At 43.9% G+C, this 25317-nt stretch overlaps 1 protein-coding gene across 1 annotated transcript in view; it reads right to left on the reverse strand.

Moving 5' to 3' along the window:
• Positions 1–5695: 5695 nt before the first annotated feature.
• Positions 5696–25317, reverse strand: part of EGLN3 (egl-9 family hypoxia inducible factor 3) — a 28319-nt gene continuing 8697 nt past the window's right edge. Inside the window, exons 2-5 of the mRNA XM_032188640.1 lie at positions 13568–13687; positions 11536–11672; positions 10783–10856; positions 5696–9481 (exon numbers count right to left, since the gene is read on the reverse strand). Coding sequence (XP_032044531.1) covers positions 9444–9481; positions 10783–10856; positions 11536–11672; positions 13568–13687 — 369 coding nt within the window. The 3' untranslated portion in view covers positions 5696–9443. The remainder of the gene's footprint in view (positions 9482–10782; positions 10857–11535; positions 11673–13567; positions 13688–25317) is intronic.

Consider the following 25317-nt stretch of genomic DNA (forward strand, 5'->3'; position numbering starts at 1 on the left):
CCGATGGTGGCTATGTTGCCATCCCCCATCCCAGGGGGATTCACACCCCAGGCTTGGCCAGGATGTGCTCCCAGAGGAGCCCCATTCATAGGACTGCACCCTAGCTCACAGTTCTGTCTTGGATTCAGCCCTACCACATCCATGCAATGGGATTGCAGAGCAGGGGACTAAAAATAAAGCAATCAGCTTTTCCCAAATCAAGGAAAGAGACTGCAGGTGAGGGCCAACAGTGGGAGCCAAGTACAAGGGGAAATAAAACATTTAAAGAAAGAGAAATCAAAATAACTTTCTGTATTGATATTTGTTTTTAAACTAACGACATAATTATCCTGTTGCAAGCCTTGGCTGCAGAGAAAAACATGTTGTTGGGAGCTAATTAAAGAATTAGCCAGTGTTTAGCTTCTCATAGATAAAGGAGCATAAGCTTTGAAACAGAAGTGTTTGCAGTGAGCTTTTGAAAACTCTCTGAAGACAGCTGAGCTTAAGTCTGTTAAGCCTGTTCCCTCTCCTATTAAATGTCTGTTCAGACATCTTATTTTTTTTCTTCCTTTCTTTTTTTCTTTCATATGAGAGAAGCCACTGGTATGTCTTAAGAACAGACATTTCCTCCCTCGTTTAGAGCACTGCTATGCATGGAGTGATGCTATACCTCACAGGGATGAACACAGAGCACCCAGTGAACCATTAGAAAGGTGGGACAAGTGTCAGCTTGCGTGATGTACAGTGTTTAGTAAATAAAAAGCAATCCACAGTCACTGCTTGCCGCAACACTAAGCTGAGGTTACAGTCTGACCAGACCTGGTGGCCTTTTGCAGACGCAGTCACCCCACGTGTCCTGCCTGGTTTGGCACTATGTCCCTGGCTGAGACAAACTCTGGCTGCTATCAAGGATGCCCAAGCCCTTTTAAGATGATGACCAACCTCTTGGTCATGTGTAGGTTGATCGTTAATCCAGGTTTCCCTGCCTGTGAACTCCTTTTCCTTGCTGGGATATCTTATATCTGTGAAAAGGAAAACTGTGCTTATTATGTGAGTGGACAATCTGAATGGTTTCCAGCTGCTGGTGCTTTTCTGACAAGGCTGCTGGACAGCTGGTGAGCTTGGCTGCATCCCCAGCACGTGTACATCAGGTGCAATGCTGCATGCAGTGCACCCATGTTTAATAATAATAAGGGAAATAAAAATAAAAAGTGGTCCTCCCACAGATGCCCTCAGTGCAGCCCCAGCTCTACGCACAAGGGTCCTACAAAATGCCGTGACAGCCCACCACACTGGATTTTAAACACAGAAGGGCAAACAGCAAGGATGTTGCCACTTCATCCCCTCGGTATACTACATATAATTATCTTGTATAAAAACAGTCTGCTCTGCACGTGGACTACCCACCTAGGCAGTGTGCTTAAATGCAGCGTGGGAGCTCCAATTCTTGCCATGCTTCAAGGAGCCAGTTTTTCTCCTTGCTGGAAAAATGTCTCTAATTCCTTTTTTCTTTTTACTTTTCTGGAAATGCCTTTGATTCAAGTTCAAGGAGGAAACCAAACCTTGATTGCTTTCTCTTTAGCTCCCATGAATGCAACGTGTATCGAGATAACATAAAATGTGAATAATATTCTCTCCTTTGGAGTAAAAAACAACACCTTTGGTGATTTGCACATCATTAGAAATAGCACAATTATCAGTCCAATATGATGCCTTTTTTTTTTCCTTTCAGCCTAAATATGGAACCATTATGCAGTTTTCCTGGATCTCAAAAGTTTTTAAGCTTCTTTGCAGCTTTGCACTCTGATGGTCCTTTCTCATCAGTGCCACGAGGTCAGGTCAGACACCTTGCTGACAGTTTTCCTGAGCAGGACAGGGGAAGCATGCCATCCCACTGCCACATTCTTCTGAAGCGAACAGCCCTGAGATGCCAGGTATGAGCACTAAAATCTTTGGAAAGAGGACTTCAGAGGTGTATTTTCCAGAGCTGTAGGGTCCAGCACAGGCAGCCTCCTGTAAAAGAGACCAGGGCTGTGCTTTGCACCAGAGACATTTGGTGAGCAATGAGCGGCAGCTGAGTTAAATCCACAGACTGCAACCAAGTGGACATAGCACCCATTTTATTTCCCAGTTTGCTCCTAGGCGACAGGCAGTAATGCCATGCTGTAAAACAGCTGGCAGAGAACTGGGCAGGAGGGTGAAACACAGCTGGGAAGGCCTAGAAGCACTACTGTGTCTTATTGCAGCACTGCACACCAGCTCACCCCTGGTCCCTCGTGAGAACAGCTCTAGTAAGTTTTAGTTACATCCTGAGCAGATGCTATGCTTCTGTATTTTTCTAACTGCCTCGCCTTTGGTTTACCTAAGGAAAAAAAAAAAAAAAAAAAAAAAAAAAAGACTACAAAGATGTGCCTTTCTGGAGCAGTAAATGCTTTTAGCTATAGATCAGTTCCTATGTCAGCCCTGGCAGAGGGAATTAATCCCTTCTGTGCACTGAAAATGTAGCATATTTTTCTTCTAGTAGCAGTAGCAAGGCAAAGAACCAGGAAGGTTATGTGAGCCATAACAAAGGCTTGATGGAAAAATTACTACTGTCTAAATTATTCTTCTTTCAAAAAATGTGCTCTGTGGTTTTATTTTGCAGTCCTTTTAGGAAAAAGAACTGCTTATTATTATCAACATTAGTTGCTAGCAGAGGAGCGACTTTCAGTTTTCTCAAATTAATTCCCCCTGGAAATCACGCTTCCCTCTGGCTGCACAGAGAAACAAACACTCGCTCACACACGCACATGCACACACAGCCCTCTGAGACTGGCGGAGCCTTGGATGCTTTCATCTTCCCACTTCCCCCAAGCAGTGGCTGCTGAGTCTCTGTTACAGCACCATGGAGATGTGGCTGGCTCCTTGTGCTGATATTAGAGCAAGCAAGAGGGAACAATGACAGCAATGTCATCTTTCATAAACTTTAAGAGCTCAGCATCCTCTGCCAGGGAAGGATCCACAAGCTCTCCGCCAGGAGGACAGCTCGACATACCTGGGGCTTGGCTTCAGTAGCAGCTTTTCTCCACTGCAAAAGCCAGTTCATGGCTACAGCAGGCAGCTGGCTGCAGGGACAGCATCACTCTGCTGCAAAGGGAGGAAGGAAGTGAAAATAAAATTGAAAAAAAAAACAGATTTTTGTCATAAGAAGATAGGACATGAATCCCAGAGGGATGTTGGCCTCTTCTGTGAGAGGTGTGAAGTGTCTGCCTACACAGACTGGTACACAAGGAGAATTTTCCTCACCCAATAAGGCACTCATGGGAACCAGCGATGCTGCTGCCGCCCCACACAGTGCATGCAGGGTGCAGGATGTGTCTGTGCTCACAGGCAGAAATTTGGGGGGGCTGCTAGACATGTGAGTGACTGACCTGCACCCAGAAGTGAGATCCCACTCCTCTGACTGCAAGGAATGCAGTAAAAGAGAAAACAAACTGGCCTCTGCCAGTTTCCATGGCCAGCAGCATGGGTGAACTTTCCCCAGCTGCCCCAGGCTCTCCCACAACCCTAGGATGACTTTCCCAGCCAGGGCACACTGGCAGAGGGTGGCTCAGTGCTGGTAGCTGCTGTTCCCAGGGTGCTGGGCAGTCTTCTTCATCATGCTAGGGAGCCCATGTTATTAATTCTTGCATGTTAGTTAATTCTTGCATCTGCCCTCACCTATTGCTGTCATATGTCCCATTAACGGACAAGCACAACCAAACCAGCCTGTCACAACACTACCACTAGCACTATAGGGCAAAGGCAGGGGGCTCAAGCGGTTCCTCCAAGTGCTTTTGAAGAGTGCTGTCCCCTCAACTGCTTATTTGCTAGTTGAGGAGCTGCAGGTTTCTGAGCTGAGATTCCTCAGGGCTGCAGGCAGCATCACAGACTTTGACAAATCATGCAGCAGCAATGTTTCATAGCTCATGGGGCATAAGAGACCAGTCCACAATTCTGGAAGTAAGTTATTAAATAGTAAGAGTAACATCAGAGGGGCAAGGCTTGTAAGGTGGGATAGTGATTTTTATTTATCAAAGTGACACAGTTGGGAAAAAAGGGGACATGTTCAGGTCCAAAAGCCTGTTTAAATACATTGGCTCTGTTGTTTGGAGATCTTTCTCCCCCAAGTGCTCTAGTTTAGAGCTCAGTTCTGGTTTTGCTGCTCTGATGTGTTACAGCACAAGACTCTCAACAGGTACGAGCTGAGAAACTGTTAAAATTAAAGGAACTAAGAATGGCTGTGTGCAATCACAAGTGATATTCAGAGCTCTGTTAGCTCAGACTAATCCGTTCTGCCTGGTCTTTCTCAACCATCTTCTCACGAGCCACCCATACAGCAAGCCAGCCAGATCACCCCTTGCCCCAAACCCAGGGACGGGGTAGCTACGCTCTCACCTGCCTTCCTTCCTGGTAAATCAGTCTCTGAGCTGTTGGCCAAGACTGGAGAACCACAATATGCCTCCTCCTGCAGGAGAAGATTTACCCCATAGGACATCCAATGAGCAGACAAGCATGCTGGCACTGGATGGGTTTGTCACCCAGCTTGCTGTTGGGACACCCCTTCATCCCTTCTAGCATCTCCAGCATTGCTTAAAATAAGCAGACACATAAGCAGACTCTTTTCTGATAGACAGGAAAAAAGTTTCTATTTGTGCTTTGTGATGGGAGTTTTTCTAACTCCCTGAAGAGGAAATATTCCACAGAGATAAAAGTACATGGGAAAGCAGAAACCATTTTATTAATTCCTCTTCCACTATCATACTGCTTTGTAATTTTCACTGCAGCCTCCCATGCAAGATGCATTCTCAGGAGGCATGGGAATTCTCCGTGCAAGTATATTTAGCCATATCCCTTTGGGTAGGTGGGGGAGGAAAGAGACCCCTAAATAGCTGTAAGATAACAATTTACTATAAACATATTCGTTTGGTCCAAGTTCAGAGAAAAGACAACGAAGTCCTTGGCAGCTGGATGGCCAAGGGCCAGCTTCATCAAGTAAAGAGCAAGCTCAGAAGAGAAACCCCTCTGCATTACCCAGGTCATCTCCATATGCTTTAAGTACTCCTCAGTGGAAGTGAAACATTTAAAGGAAGTGACAAGTTTTCTTCAATTCTCTCCCCTCTTTAGCAAAATAAATAAATAAGTCAAAACCAAGCTCTCCACCAAAGAAAGCCTGCTTTTACTTGGGGTGTGTGAAATCCCACCTTCCACGATATTGCAAAGGCACCAGAAAAGTCCACCACACTTGAACAGTTGAGTGAAGATGTCTTGGCTTTCACTCAACTGCAACACCAGTGGAAGTGGTGAAAAGGCTCCCCCATGGCTGCAGGAGAAAACTGTGGGATTCCACCTGAAGAAGTAGTAGGGAGAATAAAACCTATCAGCTGACAGGAGAATAAAACCTATCATACGACAAATGAACCATGAGAATGTTGTCTTGTTCAACAGGACTGTGAAAACAAATAGGCATTTCAAGAATAGGGTCACTAGAGCAAGGTAAATAACTTCAGAATAGCAGGCAGTGACCAAGGGAATGTACCAAACTGATTGTAGCAAATGGAGCTCTGCCTTATCAGCTGGGGACAGTGGCAGCTCTGTGCAGTGTCACCATGCTTCACCCAGCTACATGCCACCACCTGTGCCCACCACAACCCTGGCCACAGTAAGACAAGACCAAAAAGATTTACACAGGACCACATTTAACACAACCCAGTGTTTATTGACTCCTGCCACCTTTTTTTTTTTTTTTTTTAAAAGAGTAACAGGAACACAAAATGTGATGCATGATAAAATACTACTACAGGTTTCCATATCAATCCAATGCAAAGTGCCAGCATTGTTGACCAGCATACAACCTGACAAGAGAAGATGTAGTTATAACTCACTCTCAGATATCTGCTGGGAGTACATCACAGTCAAAATAAAACTAGTTATTTGCCTGCAAATAGATACATTTTCTTCTAGATGCAAGTGGTGTTAGAGCCAGCTATTTTGCAACAACAAATATATATATTATATATAATATTCCAACAATTTTAAAAAAACTCAATAGTAAAGGACTAGAACTGTTTAAAGAGAGATAGGGCAGAAAACAGAGTGAATCTTTTTAAAAACTACTTTGTTGAGGCCATTCATCACAGAACCATAAGTAATCTAGAGAAAATGAGATTAGAGACTACCGTGCCCAAAAGGCCAGCAAGTTTGGTTATAGGTTTAATACAAATAGTCTCTTGATTTTTAAGTACTGTCTCCTGGCCTTTTTCCTCACTGCACAACAAACCCCACCTGTTGGAAATTGTGGCTTGGTGGCTTCGTGTATTTTCCACAGCTCCTTAGTTTGAATGCATTTGGAAAGGCAACCATAGTTCTTAAAGAGCCACGAGAAATTCAAATGTCATGGACATGACATGTAACATCTTACAAGATAGGAATGTTGAAGGCACATTACCAAAAGGACCAGAAATTAAATGCCTTAGAGGAAAATACTCTTTCACAACTGGATGACAAGTGCTGTTTAACCACAGATGTTTCAGCCACCTCACCATGAAGACAAAACCCAAAGGAAAGAGCCTCCTTGAAATACCCTCTGTACCACAGCACGCTGCTGCTGGCCCCACAATTCTCCAGGCAATTACATTCTTGCAGAGCAGTTTGCAACAATTTCAGAGACAGGTAAGAGAAATCTACCTAAAAAACATCACAACTGGATTCCTACATGACCAACTCCCTACCACCACCACCACCCAGTTAAGCATCTTCAAGGACATCGTGCTACTGATCTGGAAATGGGGCAGAGGTCTGGAATGGAGGACAGGAACTGGTTTCAGAGCTCTGTGCCTTCAACCTTTTCCATGTCATTATACATGTTAAATATAAAGGCAATGCTCTCTGCCATGGGATAATTACTTTCTCTCCTCTATCTAGGCCAGGAAGACATAGGCTAATAATGAAAACATGTAATTTATTTACAATAAATGCACCTATACTGTTCCATCCTCCATCCACTACACACACTGCTGCCCACTGCTGAAGACAGATGGTAGCTACAGTGGTAACCAAAGTACCTTTCTTTCTCAAACTTCATACAAGTCCCCTCCCCTTCTGACCCATCATTTTTCCATTGTTCTAGGCTCCAATGAAATTTTTGTTAACATCTCTTTATAGTGCACTGTTTTAAAGTTTCTAAATACAAAGCAAGACTTGCTTTGCTCTGTTTTAGCTGTCTTTGCCCCCTTTAAAATCATACAGGTGCTTAAAACTTATGTGCCATTATTAATTTTGCATAGTAATACAACAGGCAGGGATTTTTTTTTCTCCTGCCTTTTGAATAGTAACTCCCTGACTGCCCCTGTCAGAGAATTTGACTCCTACCATCTTTCAGAGGGCTACCTCTCACTTTTGGGGAAGAGACCTAACTTTCTCCACAACACAAACATTGCAGAATGAGAGTTTCAAGTTATGGTCAAATTTCCTTCAAGTCTATGATGTGTTATTTAGTTGCAAGCATAGCAGAATACCTTTTCAACATTAAAGAACATTTATTAAACTATGTCTTTTTCTAGTCTTGAGTTATAAGAGTGTTTGTCACAAGTTCCCTCATATTCCTCTCTTAAGGTGCACAGTGGTCAGGCTGAATGAAGTCCAGTCCATACAACCACAGCTGGATCTCTGGGAGAAGCCAGAGAGGATGAGGAGTTTCTTAGCACTACTGTATTTACATTCAAAATTCAAGAACAGGTTGAAGGATGTCCAGCTTCTTCTAAGACAGAACTGCTTAAGAAATACTCCATTTCTATTACTTTTTTTTTTTTTTTTTTAATGTCCAGGAATTTATTTCTTTTCTGTCCTATGTAGCTGTTACCCTTCTGTCAGTACAGGTTAATAGCAGCCATTGCATGCTTACTGCTCATTCCCTAGCTGAGGTGCAACAGACTCAGGCCCATTACCAGCACGGTGTGGTGGACTGGTTCAGGGACTGGCAGCTTGGGCAGACCACCTCTGCCACCGTGGGCAGTTGGCACAAAAATAGAGGACACCAAAGAAGGGATCTGGAATAGTAGGGCCTGATGTACACTGACAACCTGAGACAAATAAATGCAAGTGCATGTGTATCAGTGAGCATATTAGGCTGAGAACAATTAGTGTGAGTGATAAATACATCCACAGCTAGCTCTCAGCTTCATTAAGAGCTGTTCTGAACTGCATAGTAAGTGCTGGTTGTAGAAGCTTAGGCAGATAGGAGATGGACTCGATGAGTAACTGCTGAGTTAATAAGTTCTGAAAAATAATGGAGGAAACAAAGTGCTCTGCCAATTGAATAACTCTAGTCTGTTGTATCTCTCATGGCTTGAGCATAACAGAAATAGTTACCTGGCATAAAAGACCAATTGAAACTGAATCACTGTTTCATTGCAATTACATACACATGCAAAGATAAACAAATGTGTTAACTAAGGATAAGCAGCATAGAAATCAAGTCTAAGTCAACCATTATTCATGTTTGTCAGACTGCCAGACACATCTTTTCATTTCAGATTCACATCTGTGTCATACTAGATATAGTAGATGGAGAAATCATTAAAATGACAAACTCCGCATACTGTTGGCCTTTAGTGCCAACACATTGTGTGCCATCAGCCTTCCAAGTTCAGACTTTTGGGAGGTAATAGCTGCTTTACAAAACAGTGAAAATAGACAACATAAAACCAATCCAGCTCAGAACAGAAAGGAAATGGTTTTGCAAAGCTGTGGACAGATGCATAGGCACTTCATCTTCCAGCCTGGGACAGAAAGGGCAGTGCAACTGCACAGCTCTAACACGACTTTTGAAAAGTGATCAAACTCCAGGAAGTGCAATGACTGAATACAAAAGTCTGTTTGTAAAGTCATGCTACAGGAGAGCTGAGCCAATGTTCTGCACAGCAAAGCAATGAGCAGTCCATCGATAGGTTCAGCTAGGACATACCATAAATGACACTCCACAAAAATCCACTTTAGTATCACATTTCCAATATCTCTCCTTGCCATCAGCAGTCTGCCACAGATTTTAAACTTGTAAAGCTCCTTCCCATTGAGCTAGATTTTTTTTTTTTCCTATAAAGTGCAAATAAGACTCAGGTTTTTCCTACTAGTTCCAATGATTGTTATCTTGCTTACAAAGTGATCAAAAGACAGTTGGCTGAGCCACTACCTTTTTTTTTTTTTTTTTTTTTAGATTAATACCCTGGTTATTTTTTCCAGCAAAAGGTAAACAGAAAACAAGGGTTCCTTCTGCCAGACGCAGGGCATGACAGGAGGCTGCCTTAAGTACCGTCAATGTAAGATGCACAGACTAGACAGAGACACAACCAGTGCATTCTTGTGCTTAACAAGAACATGCCATGGTCCACTGGAAACGGAAGTCATCTTTGGGGTCTTATTTCTTCACAAAGTTCAGAAACAGTTGATTAATCTTCATTAAGAGCCGCTTCTCTTTTCCTTGCATCTACATCAAAAAGATAAAAAAAAAAAAAGGTTAAGTCAGAGTTCTGGTAGGGTTCATCCAAAAATGAAACATAATAAAGTTGGTTTATTGTCAATGGATAGCACTTCCCATTTCAGACTCTTGAAATAAGTTCATTACATGGACTGAATTGTTGTATGAATCAACATGTTAACAAGTTAGTCACACTGAGGTTTTGTACATTTACCCCGCTGAAGCTGAATACAAATCATACAGTATGCAAGTAGCCAATAAACTTTCAGATTCTGGATTTGCAATAATTTCCCTCACCTGCCCTCAGCCCCTTGCTCATGATGGGTGAAGCCTCTATTTGCTCTGCCTGCCAGCTAGAGAAATGACAGCAGTCTACTCTGAAAAGCATTTGACTAATTATGATTTTGCCAGCTGTGTAGTACACATTTGAAAGGGGAGCAACACTGCGTTTTGAGGAACTGCCTGCAGCAGTCCCTGAAGACTTAGCCAGCATACCTTTGAGTGTGAACATAGGGTGTCAGAGCACATCTAGACACTCGTCCATTACTTGCATGTGAGTAGTGCAGTACCAGGCACTGCAGCTTGGAAAGCTGGGATCACCTTGTCCTGGGCTTCTGCACAAATGTCTCTGGGCTGTGAAACACAGCTGAAAGTAGGCAGTTCGTATCACGATCACAGTTATGCTAGCAACTGCCTGCCAAAAGGTGCACCTATATGTATGTCTGAACTTAGTTTCTTTCCAACTCATAATCTATACGTTCCAGGGTTGTTATGAATGTGCCCACACAGAAATTACTTGTAAGTAAAAGACAAAACCCTTTTTGCATTACTGCAGTCCACAGATGCCCTTCATTAATACAGAAGACAGGCCCTATTCAGCTCGAACATTTAGAGAACATGATTATGAAATTGTTTATGCAAGTTTCATGACTGTGCTAAGCAATGTTTGGAGGAGATTAAATATGCTTCCAAATAACCAAAGAGCTTGGAGATTCCCAGTGATTGGAGCAGCTACCTAAGGTAAGACAATCTCAGCTGCACGTTTGGGAGAAAAAAAAAAATCAAGAGCCCCCTCTCCCACATTCCTCACCATGGATGCTGAGGCCAGGCCTTAATTTTCTTCTTTCACAACTTTCCCACTTCACATAAAATCACTGACTGTTGATTAGAGACGAAAAAGCTTTCTGAAAAATGAATGCCATACCCATCTAGCTACAGAGTTATTCCCAGTCTGTCTCTGCCTTCGGGGGGAAATGAAAAAAAATTCAACGCAATTTGATATTTCAGTTGAACATTTTTAAGAGTCATACCAGTTAAGTTCCTGAACTTTTTTTTGGCTTCTGCTCTTTCTTCAGCATCAAAATACCACACAGTCATGGCATACCTGTAAAAGAAAAATCGTACGTTTGTTTCAACTTTCGCTAATAAAATAGAGCACCATTCTAAAGTTTAATTTTCAAAGAGAAATCTAACAATAAAACAACTGGATTAGTAAATAAAAAATATGATACACATGTCACATATTTGAAGACAAATATAGACAGCATTTTAAATGTCTACTTTATCAAGCACAGAAATATAGGTGAGAATTTCTGCTTGGAAGCACATAAGAGTGCACAGCCCCTGGTAACAGAGGGCAAAAGTAGCTTACAGACCTCTGCATGTTTTTCTGTTCTGGGATGCCTTTAGGCAGCTTGGGGGCTGCCCTACGTCACATCAGCTTTTCATAGCCTGCTGACAGATGGTAGCCCCAAGAATCCCTGTAGTGTTACAAGGGCAAAAGTGTAACCCAGCATCTCCCAGCTAAATAGCTATGCCTGGCTTGCAAGACTTCTCCTGTCACTGGCAGAGGGCTTCCCCCCCGCCCATCACATAAGGAACCTTATCATTCATGCCTGCTATTCCTCAACTGATATTTCCAGTGACTGAAATACAAAATCTAACAATCTTTTTATGCACATGTGTGTTTAAACATGATAGCACAATTTTAGGTACAAACAACATAATATTGGTCAAAGAAATGCTTTGCTTTTTCCTGGCCAAGTCTCAAATATACTACTTACCTGGTTGCATAAGAAGGCTGGACTTCATGTGGGTTCCTTCGATCTGACCAAAAAAAAAGCAACCTGTCAAAAATTGGCTCAACATCTGCTACATAGGACTTCCCCTCTGGGAATATCCGAAGAATTCCACCATGCAGCTGAAAGAGAAGGAAAAGGTTACTTTATACACATATAAACACCCACATATTCATGTGAACAATGACTTATTTTTCCCTCCTCAGCACCCAACAAACACAGAACAAACATTTAATGATAACCAAGACAGTTACATGACAACACTGGAACTGTACACTACATCTCCTGGCCACCTCAACAGTTTGTAATGTTTCAGCATAAACATCTGGCTAAAGTAAATGATTCAAGATAAAGAAAACACTGGCCCTGTCACAAATGCCCATAAACTTCTGAGTTCCCAGTCACATCTCTAGAAGCAGTGGATACCACAGGGGAGGTAAGGATGTTCCATTTCACCACTGTGAGATCAGACTGTCACCCCCAACAAGTGCAAGATGCTGCTCATGGTATTTCAGAGTCCATATCCAATCATATGAGTTAACTTTTACACCCTAGGAAGAATGAAGTCTTTATTGTTGTATTTGTAATTCACTGTAATATGTTCCCTGAATCTTCCAGCCATTCTTTCCCCTGCTTATGAAATAGCCTGGTTTCCCTACCACATTTCTCACCTTCCATTTGCCACCGGTTTCATGGAAAAAGTCTAGAGATCTGTACTCACTGTAGAAATTGTAGATGAGCCCTGCTGCTGTTAGAGGACTCTTTGGAGGCTTTTATGCTGCACCACAAAGTGCAGGGAAGATGCTGTCAACCCAGCACTGACCTGACTTAATACTTCCACACGGCATGCAAACCTCAGTAAGAAACTATTAGGTTGGGTTTAAAGCCACACAGCTGCTTTCACATGCCAACATAGTTATAGAGCATCTTATAGCGCATCTCCTCCAGCACACATTTGCACAGTATTCAGGTCACAACCGTGACCTACTCTCCACCTGCATCGTGGGTTTCAGAGAGGTTTCTTATTGTCCACTCAGGTGCTTCCTCACTATTGCAGTAAGCATGCAATGCAAAAAATCAGATATTTGCATTTTCTTCCACATCTCCTTTCTTCATTTCATTGTATTGGGATGTTTCCTAATCACACTCCCTGTAAAAGAATGTGTTTTCATCCAGCTCAGAGTTTTTAGTGGCACTGTCTCTAAATCTGAGCTCACTTTTGGGAGTTCATAATATTTATGTTTCTTTAAAGAGAAGCCACCTAATACTGGGCAAAACAGGTCAGAGAGAAAACAGGGCAATTCGCAAAAAGAACAATGAAAATGATTCTTTTTGGTAGTGGTAAATGGTTGCACAGCATTGCAACAACAGAAATGTAAAAAGACATCTTGCAGTTCTACAAACCCTTATTTTGTTTCTAACTTCAAGGTACAGTAAATTCCAGTCTGACTTCATTGTTTTATAATACAAGCAGAAACAAGCACACTGCTCTGCCAGGAGACCCACTGGTGCAGTCAAAGATGCAGAGAACAAACCAAGCCACATGCTTTTTCCCATCACATCATAAGGATGAAAACCACAAGTGCAGCTGACTGAAGATCCTCTGTAGGTCAGCTTAAAGGAACAGCATGAAGAATACTACAGTCACAAATTCAGGCTGTCATCTTATTCTGCTCCCAGAATCCACTTACTCCTTAGTGGATTTTGGTTCTTTCTAGTGCTTCGTTACTCTCTTCTCTAAACAAAGTATAAGTGCCAGCAGCCCAGTGCTTAGGTCGTTATTTTATTACAACAAAACAGTATGTGTGTGGGATGGGAGAGAGAATAATAAGGAAACAGTTCAGATTCTTACTTCCAAGGGGTTGCTATAAACACCACGAAAATAAATGTAAAGCGATGAAGAATGGACCAGCTGTTCAAGTTCACCACAGTTCACAGAAACAGCCAACAGTTCCAAAGCTCTGTTTCTGAAGTAATCATCCTTTCATGGTCTGGCTCAGCCCTGTGGCTCACTCACCTTGGAGTCCCAGTTCTTATTCAGGTAATAAATACAGGTGATGCAGCGCCCGTCACCATTTGGGTTGTCCACGTGACGAACGTACCCGGTTCCATTTCCAGGATAACAAGCGACCATGGCCTGAAAGATAAAGGTTGTAGGAAATACATTTTCAGAGATTTGTTTTTTTTTTTTCCTTTTCTGATCATCCCACCACCAATTTAGCTCAGCATTTTTCAGATGGTCAATCCAAACGCTGCAGCAGACCCTACCAGAAGGGATTCTCACACAAGTTTCTCTTGCTGGGTGGATCAGCCAGCGCGAAATTCCAAGCAGGAAATACATACCTTTCGTATTTCACAGTATAAAAAAATGAATGAAACTAAAATACTGTTACGCATGGTGCAAGCTTTTTGATCTTTACAAGCTACGTGACTTTGAAACAGTTTGAGCTGAAGCTTGCTTAGGTTTCTAAAACCAAGCAGTCATTGCAAAACTGATTTGCCAGTCAAAATGAAAACAGAAAGTGATCCCAGGACATCACATCTTATACCTCCATCCTTTATTAATAATCTTCCAATTTCTGTCATATACGTCCCCATGGTCCAACACAAAGTGAGGTTCCCCAGGAGGTGTGGGTAAAAGTCCACCGAACAAAGTCTGTAAAAACCTGCAACTCTTGTGCTGTTTGCACAGGGCAGCACATGTTTGCTTTCACAGACTGAGCCACAGAACTAACCAAACAGCTTTCAGAAGAATAGTCCTCTTTGATCATCTCCAGAGCTGCTGATATAATCGCGTAATTCACTGTTTAAATTTCACCTTGAATGGTGAGATAAGCTTAATATGAATCATTCCAAACCACATGACCAAATTAAAAACAACAGGTCTTAAAAGGGTTTTTACAGCGAAAACATTAAACTTGAGTTGACTCCATTATTACCTTAAGCAGGCTGTGGGATAAGAGCAGGAGAAACTGCTGGTTAGATACCAGATCTTTGACTCAGCATTGCTCCTTCATAACAGGCACTACTTGGTAGTGACACCAGTCGCCTTCCTTGGCGTTTGCTCCACTAAAAATGTGGCAGTAGAAGTCTTGTTCCCACCCCTCCAACATCTCCATCCAGTACTAACAGAAAGAATGATGGGAGACAAGAGGCTAACTCTGGTTAGAAAACTGGGCACAGCATTCAGATGTGGTCTCTCAGGGCTGAGTAGGGGGAGGATGATCACTCCCCTTCGTCTACTGGCTGGGCTCTGAGAATATTGCCCTGGATGCTGCTGTGCAGGGGCATGCTCTGGACTCCCTTTTAGCCTGCTGCCTACCAAGACCCCCAAGGTCCCCAGGGAGCAGAACTGCCTGGAAACCCCCAGCCTGCACTCTTGCAAGGTGCTCCTTCCTTCTCAAGGGCACGACTTTGCATATGTCCATGTTGAATTTCATAAAGTTCCTGTTGGCCTGTTCCTCCAGAACATCTAGGTCCCTGTGAGTAGCAGCCCTGCCCTCGAGCACATTAACTGATCCACCCAGCTAGATGTTATCTCACATTTGATAAGATTGCACTCTCCCATCTGCTTCAGGTCATTGATAAGGAGGTTAACAGGACTGGTCCCATGACAGACCCCTGCGGTGCTGCATTTGTTACCAGTCTCTGGATACACTATGACTGACTAACCACTATCCTCCATCCCCAACCACATCTTTTACCCATTGTTTTCCAGCCATCCAGACCATAATATCCTAACTTTAGATACTGAAGTATTGTACGTGCCTGTCCCATGGAAGAAGATGTGATTGTGCACCACTTGCACAACCTTCCCTAATAATCCACCAAGCACAGTTAATAACAGCATTGAAGATGTGGCAATATAGGCTTTACCAAGAACAATTTAGATTTACATCTAAGAATCCTAGGGTTTTGGCTTTTTGCTTCCTAGCACATGCTAAAGCCATGATGGGACAGGGACAGAAGTCACCGTCAGCCAGCACAGTGGATCCATGGACTCTGCTATAGGAGCAAAAGGAGCTGGCCAATTAGGATGTGTGCACACCTACAAGTGCAAAAATATGGCTTTGCATTTCAAGTGATGTAGGAATTGGCTTTGCTTCTTCCCCACAGCCACCAGCAGAGCGGTATCTGCAGGTAACCATAAGACAGAGCTCGCTCCTCACCCAGGCACCTCAGGCCACAGCTGCTTTGGTGCTGGTGCCCTGCAGGGGCGGGAGATCATGTTGAACAACAGCAAAGGCATCTAATTCTCAGTAATAAACCCTCTTCCATCACGCCTGGCTGTTGGCAAGGTGCCTTGCCATAGGCCCCGTCTGCTCTATCGTCCTTCTGTTGCTATAAACGGCTCCGTAGCTGAGCTTACACTTCACTGTCAGCCTGAGAACAGCTGTAAGGGCCAGTCTACAGCCTAGCACTAGAAACAAGTTTGTTATAGGGACAAGCCTGGTGGAAGCCATAAGCCAGCTGTACCTGCAACGAAGAAGTGGTCTGAGGGGGCTATACCCTCAGAGAGCGGCACAACCCCCCTCATACATCCCCCCGTCCCAGCTGCCAGCACAGCAGCTCACGCAGGCCCACACCTCACCAATCTCATGCCAAGCAAGCTGGATTATATTGAATAATTAAGCCAGTAACCCTTTGCTGGATCGGGTCCCTGCACACCAGGGAATGTGACCCTGGCAGCTGAGAGGGCAGGGAGAGAGGCAGTGGTTTTGGGCAGCTGGAGAGTGGGGTGCCGGCCTCCACCTGCAGCCAGCACAGCCACCCACTGTGAGAACGTGCACCCATGCCACCAGTGCACAGGCTGGCTCCACAGAGCTGCACTGATCCCACCAGAGAGGTGATGCACAAGGGGAATAAAACCCCATTGTTGACTGATGCACATTAAACAAGGTGTTAACACAAAGTTAGAGAGACCTTAAGGAAGCCTTTGTTTGGAGAGCAAACATCACTGCAAGATTACTGAACTGCTCCCCAAACTATCCAATATTGCTACTATTTCTTAAACACCATAATCAAAAAGATGCTGAAAAATAATAGACTTCAGGCTAGATCCTTAAAGTGATTTAGGTGCTTGGCTTGCCACTGAAATCTGGCCAGAGTTTTCCCTGGCCTCCCCTATGCATGTTCTGTTAGCAGAACTTGTGCTTTGACTCTGGGACACTGATGCATTATTTATTTATTTACCACATGCACCTTTTGCAACCACAACATGCAGAGCCCCCGGGGATGAACCAGTAGAGCAATTCCCACAGAAATCAAACGCTCTGGCCACACTTTAACTTAACTTTAAGAAGAGAAAAAGTTTTTAGTATTAGCAGCAGCAAACGGAGAAAAGCAGAGTTGAAATATCCTTCTTCCTGGCATGACGAATATTTAAACGAAACCTTAAACAATGAGGGGAAATCATTCTGGTCCTCCTAGAGCCTGTTGAAACGATATCAAGCTTTATCAGAGTATTGTCTGGAGCAGCTCCAGAGCAGATCAAGCTGGCCTCAGCAGGGACTCCAGCTGTTAGCACTACTTTTGGATTCATTCAAAGCAAACAAGAAACAGGAGATGAGATGCGTGACCCAGACTTAATTTAGGTAATTGGTGAACATCAGCATCTGCCAGTTTAGTGCATGGGCTAGCTGCAAAAGCTGGAGGCTGGATCATGCTAATCAAATATCCACCTCTCTCAGGTGAGGGAGTGTCAATGAAAACCTCTCCCTATCCTTTTTCACTGTCATACCCAGACAAGCACACTCCTTTTTGGGGAGTACCTCTTTTCATCAACCATCTCCAATCCTAAACTAACTACAGCAAACACCAGTGAGAAATGTGCCCAGCGTCTTTTACTTGGCAATACAATCCGCAGCAATTTCTGTTAGTCGGGTTAACATCCCATTGTACACACTCAGAGGAAGTTCCAGCAATCCACCTTATTTTGAGTTGAAACAGATGAGTGTCTTACACAACAGCTGAACAGTTAAAAACTTTGATATGCAGATGTCCGTGTTTGCAGTCACACACACCACAGTTTGAAGACCAATGCTCTAGTGGTTTAGCTGACAGTCAGAAATTAAAGCCTACAAAACCTGGAAAATTAAAAGCAAATCATCAACACTGCAGTTTCTGCATTGTCATTATCAGAGATGTTAGCTTTCCCAAGAGGGTGCAAATCAACCACCAGTTAAACAAGCAGCAATTACCAGCTTTAGTAAGGAGCCAGAAATCATCAGTAAACTCCATGCTGCACAGAAGCTTTCAAAAATAAGTTATTCATCATTCAGTTTTAAGTATTACGCTCAAGTCAGCCAGAGAAATCTGCAAGTCAAACAGCAAGACACCAACGAAGTTTGGAGATGGATAAAAAACAACAGTTCCATAGAGAAGCTTTTTTCCCCCCTGCCTTCCAATGCTTTTAGGAAGGCGAAAACAAGTTCTCTTAGCCGATAGCCAGGACCATGCTGTGAGGCATCATTCTGCTACATTTCATAAAACAAGCAGCACTGGAGTGGACTGATACTTGGAACAAAATGCTTCAGAGAATATCCCAGCTAGAAGATGCTCATAAGACGAAACAACCACACACTGCTGAACAGGAAGCCATGATGGCAGCAGGTATACCTGCCTCCTTGCCTGCCTGCACTAAGCCAGCGCCCTGACACGCTCACAGGGCAGGCTGTGCAGGTGGTGGTGTAACCCCACACCGATCCCAGCCTCTCCTCTCCAAACTACATCTTGTACAACCAGAGAAAGCTGACCTGTGCAACTCTACCTGGGCAACACAAGCCACCTCTACCCATTAACTGAGCACTCTAAAATATGCTTCTTCCATTATCTGCACCAGACTCTTCCTGGACATTGCTGAATAGCTGCCATTGTTGATCCCTAGCATAGATGACACCTGCATACAGCTTGTACATCGAACAGTTAAGTTCAGAATCACTTGTAAATTCTGTTAGTTGAAAGACACTCTATAGACACAAAGCAACTTTGACTCACAATATCACTTATTGTGGCTGTCTGGAAAACCAAGATATTAGTAAGAATTAATGGTGCTACAACCACTGCAGCTTTCAGATATGTTTATTTGGCTGCATACTTCCAAGTTTACCAAATTCCAGTCCAGTAAGTGGTATTCAATCCTGAACTCAAGAGCAAACAAAAATCACATGAGCAGATTTTAGGAAATGAGGACTACTGGAGTTCACTTGATTGACTTAGGTCTGAGTGCATATTGTACTCGAGCCGGTTTTAGTTTGCAGACTCGCACAGCATACAGCCAGAAAGCGAAAGGCACACAGCATGCTCTACATTAAAAGAACATGAGTAGTCTGACATTTCAAGATCAAAGACAAGAGATTCTCAGTTGAGGCTTGCCTGACACACAGGCACAACGGGGTGTTTCTTAAGTACTTGCTTGTTGCACCCAATTGCGCCCAAGTGTTTTCTACTGTGTAGCATATAATGGTTAAGTATAAAATATTCATGAACATTATTAAATATTAGTTTGCTTGAATTTATGAAAGTTAAAACACTCAGCTGCTATGCTGAAACAAGAACTAGGAAAATTGGTCTAATTTGATAGTCTGTAGAGATGGTAGAGATGGGAGTGAACAAAGGGAAGAAAATTATGTTAAAACAGAGTCAGAGACAGCCTCATGCCTATTGCAGAGGGAATCACCAGTTCCAAGAGGAGGGTGGGAGGGTGAAATCCTGCTCACTTCAGTCATGCAAGACATGAAATGGGCTTCAGTGGCAGTATTGCATGAAGTACCTCATTTCCTCACCTGTAACTTGATTTTCAGTCTTCAGTAAACAAGCTGTTGGATTTACAGAGCTAAGCTTAGCCTTATCTGTTTGATCAGCATCCTGCTCAGGGGAGGCAAGAGAGGGGGAAGGGTGTGAGGAAGGAGCTTGTTTTCAGAAATTAAAAAACACTGGGGAAAGAACTATAATTCGTCAGGGAAAGCCATCTGTATGTTTTCCACTTCAACTTTCATCTTCATACTGATGCTTAAACCCAAACAGTATGGAAAGCATCTAAAAAAGTAAAAACAGCCACCAGAGATAACAATAAAAACCCCAGGGCAGATACCTTCTTTCATGAAGCACAAAGCAGATCAAACTCCACAAATTCACCTTCAAGCACTGTCTGCCAAAGACTTTCTTCATTAGCTTGTGGAAGCAGCCCTACAACATGAAGGTACCTGGGATGCTGGTGGCAATAGTCTACTTAATGGTCAGATGATGCTGAGCAAACTTGATATGAAAGACTGACAGGACCCTGTACTGGTAGGCAGCTAATTTATGGAAGTCTGGAGCACTGTATGTTGGACTTCTTTAATAGTACCTTAATGCTGTGCAAGAACTTACAACTACACAAAAAATCCTGTTGCTATGGTTAGCACTTCAGCCAATTGGTCTCATACTTGCTCCTCCCTGCATGCCTGTGACTTTGATCATCAGACTGAGATCTCCCAAGAACCAAAAAGTTCATCGCTCCCTTCTTACTCCATTTTGGTCATACACATACACCAATGTAGCTCAATTACTGTTTCCAGGTGTACAGAGACATATTTTGGAGAATTTTTTGAGCACCAGCAAGAGATTGGGAATTGTGAGGGAGAGTATTGCTCTCATCTTCAGGGAAAAAGATGCAGAGGTACTCAGGTTATTCTTGTTTATTGTTCAGTTTTCTATAAAACAGAAGATTACTGAATTTCTTCTGGGTGGAAGCAAACAGAAACAAAGAACTACCCATGAAAGTTCTGTTCATGGATTTTCACCATACCACACAGCTGTTGACAACTGGCACGCTACCCAGTGGTAGCTGAAGGAGTCCCTTTCAGATCTCGTGGAGTTTATCTGTAAGGAAGCTAGGTCATAGATTGACACTGCTTTAAAAATGAACTCACCATTATATGAATCTGTAGTGGGACTTAGGAAGCTTTTCTAATGATTGACAACAAAATTCAGTTCTTCATGAACTGAAGAGTCCTATTAATGTGAAGGACAGCTTCAGCTTGTGCCTATTTTATTTCTTTTCTCAGCAGAACATCCACTTAGAGACAAATTTGGATGTCCTTCAATTTCAAGCTGGATGCCAGCGTAATGCTGCTGTGAAGTGGGAAGGCACAGAGCAGCCATGCCTTGCATTGGCCATGGCTGTCTGTAGCTGCCAAGAGAGAGGGGAGCATTTGCAAACCAAGCTTTGGAGACAGCAGTGAGATTCACTGGGATCCCGGGAAGTATCCAGCAACAAGGGGAATTCAAAGTTGGACAGGCTATTCAGGAAATGGCAAAGGACCTGACACAGACAGAAGCTCTCCAGGCTCCAGAGGAGAGAAATCAGATTTTTAGTTCTCTGGGTGAAAGGGTTGCAGGCATTCACTTTCTTCCAACACCTCTTGCTTTCAGACCACTACCTAGATTCTGTCCTCAGCCTTCTGGCATGGCCAGGAGAAAACAAAATAGTGAGGTTTAAGGAAACAAATCCAAAACTGCCATAGGATCCCAACTATACTTGCAGTGAGCAGCTTTGCCTCTTCTAATCATTAAAAGGATTAACCTCCTTCCTTGTATGTTTAATTAATCTACATACTGCTGCATGCTTATCAATTTACACTTTCCTCCAGCTCCCCAGCACTCCTGTCTCACATTCTGCAAGGTGAAAATCAGGTTAAGATTTTTATTTCACATCATCTTCTGACCTAAAACTACATTTTAGGCTGAAACATTAGCCAGCCATTGTGCCTTGCACGCACACAGTGACAATACAGCTTCCGAAGAGATTATCGTGCTGTGAAGAGCAGACATGCCATCATGGTAGGACCTGAAATTTAAAAGGCTATTGCCAGTGAATTAGTTCACTCAAGGATATTCAGATTAAGCCTCCAATTAGCAGCCGTAAACATGCGCAGTGCTGCGATGTATCAATAAAGGCTGCTTCAGTTTGGAAGGACCGCCCGCCCCTCAGCTGCCGAGCCCTGGCTGCCGGCCAGCGAGATGATGGCTTAATGACAGTGCTACGTGCAGAGCGTGAGGCTATCGGCAATCAAACACAAACTTTACTCCAGAGTGCACTTCATGGAGAAGCTGTGGAGGGAAGAGGAAAAAACCCACGCTCACTGCACACACCATCGAGGAGGCACTTCTCTTTTCTGGTTCCTACTGGCCCCGCAGCACATCCGCGCCCTCCCTTCTTACACACACGGTGCCATATCTGTGCTTTAAAAACACCCTGTGTGATTGCACTTGAGGATCATTTAAGCCTGCGCTTGAAGGTCTTTCATCACCCAGAAAACCACTCTGCTCCCCTTTCTCCCCCAGGAGGCAAACCTGGACGACCAGAGCTAATGAGAAAGCACCCCGCACATCCGATGCAGATGGAGAAAGCATCCTCTGTAACGGGTCCCCGGAGACAGGGGACAATCCCCACCCACACAGAAAGGGGAATTGTCACTGCAGGCTCATTAAGGAAATCTGTAAGGATGTCCCTGGATGTTCAGGCTCTCAGTGGGGAATAAATGCAAGGTAACCGGCAAATGCATTCTCTGCAGGGTATTCACACCTATTTGGTAGGAAGGTCATCACTCCTTAAATCCTCTCTCCTTTCATCTGTTGTCAGCATTGAAGACTTTTTCAGTTCTACTACTAATCACCCAGCAGATTACACCACACCACGTTTTTTCCTGTAAATTTAAAGACTTCTGTGTATTTTGAGACTCTTCCATGTGCATTAATAGAGGCCACGAAAGATGGCCACCAGACAGGCAAGCCTACATGGGAGTCTTGCTGCTATTAGGACTGCCTGAGCTGGCTGAAGTCCCTTTTTTCATCATTATTCATTTACTTTTAAATCTGCAGGCCCAGGGCAAGTGAACAACGCTGCCCACAAGGCTTTATCTGTCAACACGTGGTTGGTGGCACCCACAGTGCTTTCTGCGAGCATCACACCCCAGAGAATTGCCAACGGGCAGAGGTGGCTGTGAGCCATCACCACCTTCAGGAGGACGTCGCTGGAGAGAGGCATTCTCCTTTGCCCTTTTCCCAGAAGTACATGTCCCTCCCTGCTGCCAGGGAGGGAGGCAGGGTCCAGACCTGGGTCGTCACATGAGGCAAGTACCCCAAATGTGCCTCAAGGGTTCTCCCAAAGTTGACAGCTTCTGAAGCTGCTGAGACATTCCCACAGTACATAAACAGGGATAAATGGTTCTCAAGCATTTGTTTTCATGGCAGTATCACTGAATTAAGATTAATTTATTAAACTTGTTGTCTCCTATATTAATTTTGCAGTGAAGCAGTCTCACTTGCCCCCCTCCCATTTCCTGCTCAACCCCCAGCACCTTCCTGGAGGACATTGCCGAGCTAGCAGTACACTTATCCCTGCACAGGATTTTGTGGAAATGAATATTTATAGGCAAAACTCATTAAAGTTACCTATAATAAATTACTATCAGAAATCATTTATGTTGTGTTTAAACAACATGTGTAGTCTTTAAGGCTTTGCCTGCCCATAAAGTTGTGGGGCCGTGACTACACTTGTACCTCGCAACAGCACAACCTATCGAGTGCGGGTGCAATTAAAGGGGGTGAACGTGTGCATAATGACACAGCACTTTCCCCACAGAAATGGAAAGAAGCTGTTCAAATTCAAGGTCATTTTGTAATGATATAACTACATACCTGTTCTAAGGTTAGGCAATAAAAGCCATTAGTAAATAAGTACAGTTCAAGTGTTGTAGTGCCTGCCCTCCCCATCTACATAGTTGATACTTGTACCAGCAAAACATGTGTCAACACAAACAGCAAATCTGAGAAAAGAAAACAAATACACACAGTGATGCACACAGAAAATCACAGTCCATCTTTATAATTGCAAACCCTCACAGTTGCACATCTTAAAGCTGTTGCCAAAAGCCCTTGACCCCTAGACGAGGAAGCCTGGCCCTAAACACAGCTGCCAGGCATCATCAGAGCCCAGGTTTCAGCTCAGGCAGATGAATTCCCACTTTTTTCCACTGGTCAGAGCTCTCCCACAGATTTATGCTGCCACCACCTGACAGAAGTGCCCAACCCCACAGGCCAGCTGTGCAGCAGCAGCTACCACCCACTGTGACCTGCTGGCCAGGGCAGTGGCCCCGTGCAGGGACACAGCAGCCATGGGCCACTGGTTTTCTCCCCTGCTCCATTTGTTCTGCTCCCTGCTATCCCTCTGCAGCCTTACCCAGTAATTCCCACTGCAACAGCCCTTGGGAGGCTTCTCAAAACAGAAATTGGGGCTGGGTCCCAAAGTAATGATGATGGTCTTCAGCATGAAAGGTGGTTTTTGCAGGAAGGACAGCAATGGTTGAGGAGGGAGGTGGTCAGTCTGGTGTGAATTCAGGATATTTCCTGAGGATGCAGAAAGCCTGGAGAGGTCTTTCTGGCTCTGTTCCCTCCTTTTTCCTCTTCCTCTCTGGCAGCCAGCACAAGGGGCGCGGTAATGCAGGGGCAGCCGGCGGGGGGCTGTTCTGCAAGGGTGCAGCTGGTTGGGCAGCCAGGAGAAGCAGCCCTCGTCCCCATCCCACAAGAGGTGGGGCAACAGGCAGGGTGGGTAGGAAACCCTCTGGTGAGGGGCTCAGCTGGCTTTGCTGGAGCTGTGGGGTACAAGTGCTCCTCTGTGATAGAAAGGGCAAAGGGGGAAGGAGATACAGAGGCAGAGATGGAGGGGTACATCGGCATCATTAGTTGTGGGGGTGCAGTAGGCACTGGGTCTACCTATAGCTCTGGTCACCGTCAGCACAACTGGTGCTTTTCCTAAGCACAGCCAAGGCATCACACTAACATAGCTCATCATTAGCAGCAATTCCTTCTACAGATGGTGAGCAGTGAAACAGGCTTTTAACCGAGACCCAGCAAAAACCACGTGGAAACTAAGAAAAAAATATGTATTTCTTTCAGTTGCAGTCATCTTAAATAAAAAAATAATTTTAAAAAAAAAAAAAAGAACAAAAGACAGGTCAACATTTTCATCTCACCCAGAACTTATCAGTCAGGTAGGCACTGAGCCTTCAAATCACAAGCTAGATGCCAGGTTGGGCATTTAAGAATATAACAGCAAAATGCACAACCCAATACTTCAGCCTTTGACCACTATCATATGCTGAATTATAATAAATTTGGCAGTGAGAACTGGCATTCGCAAATCCTCTCACTGCTCCTCTGTGAAGAGGAAGTCTGTAAAATACTTAACCAGGCAGTGACCCTTCCTGTTGGCCGGCCTCAGAGACACCATGCACATGCTGCACAGACAGGGGAAATCAGAGTACACGTTCATTTCGGGAAATGGAAGCATTGGTGAATACTGTAAAGAACAGAGTTATCAATACATCTTGGGGGACCCTAGATGTATTGATAACTGTGTACGCACAGCTAGTCGTATACCATGATTTACATGCCTCAATGGCAGGATGTGCTACAGCATTTACAGTGAAGCTCCTCCTTTTTCCACCTTCAAACCACTTCTACCAGACTCCCGATGGGAACTCAGAAGGGAAAGGTGCAGTTACACTTTATATAGTCCAGCAGCAAACAGAACATCTTAAGACTTCACCTCAGAATAGTCAAGGACTAAGACATTTAAAAAAATAAAGAAAAAGCCCACTCCTACCAAATTCTCCTAGTTCTGCATGTTTTCCCTCCCTGAAGCCTATAGCAGTCAGCAGGCCCCATGCCAGCACCTGCTGTCTGACACTGCTTTGCAGCCCAGCACCATTTCCCCATATGCAT

The sequence above is a fragment of the Aythya fuligula genome, chromosome 5 (assembly GCF_009819795.1).
Source record: "Aythya fuligula isolate bAytFul2 chromosome 5, bAytFul2.pri, whole genome shotgun sequence".
NCBI classification, from domain to species: domain Eukaryota; kingdom Metazoa; phylum Chordata; class Aves; order Anseriformes; family Anatidae; genus Aythya; species Aythya fuligula.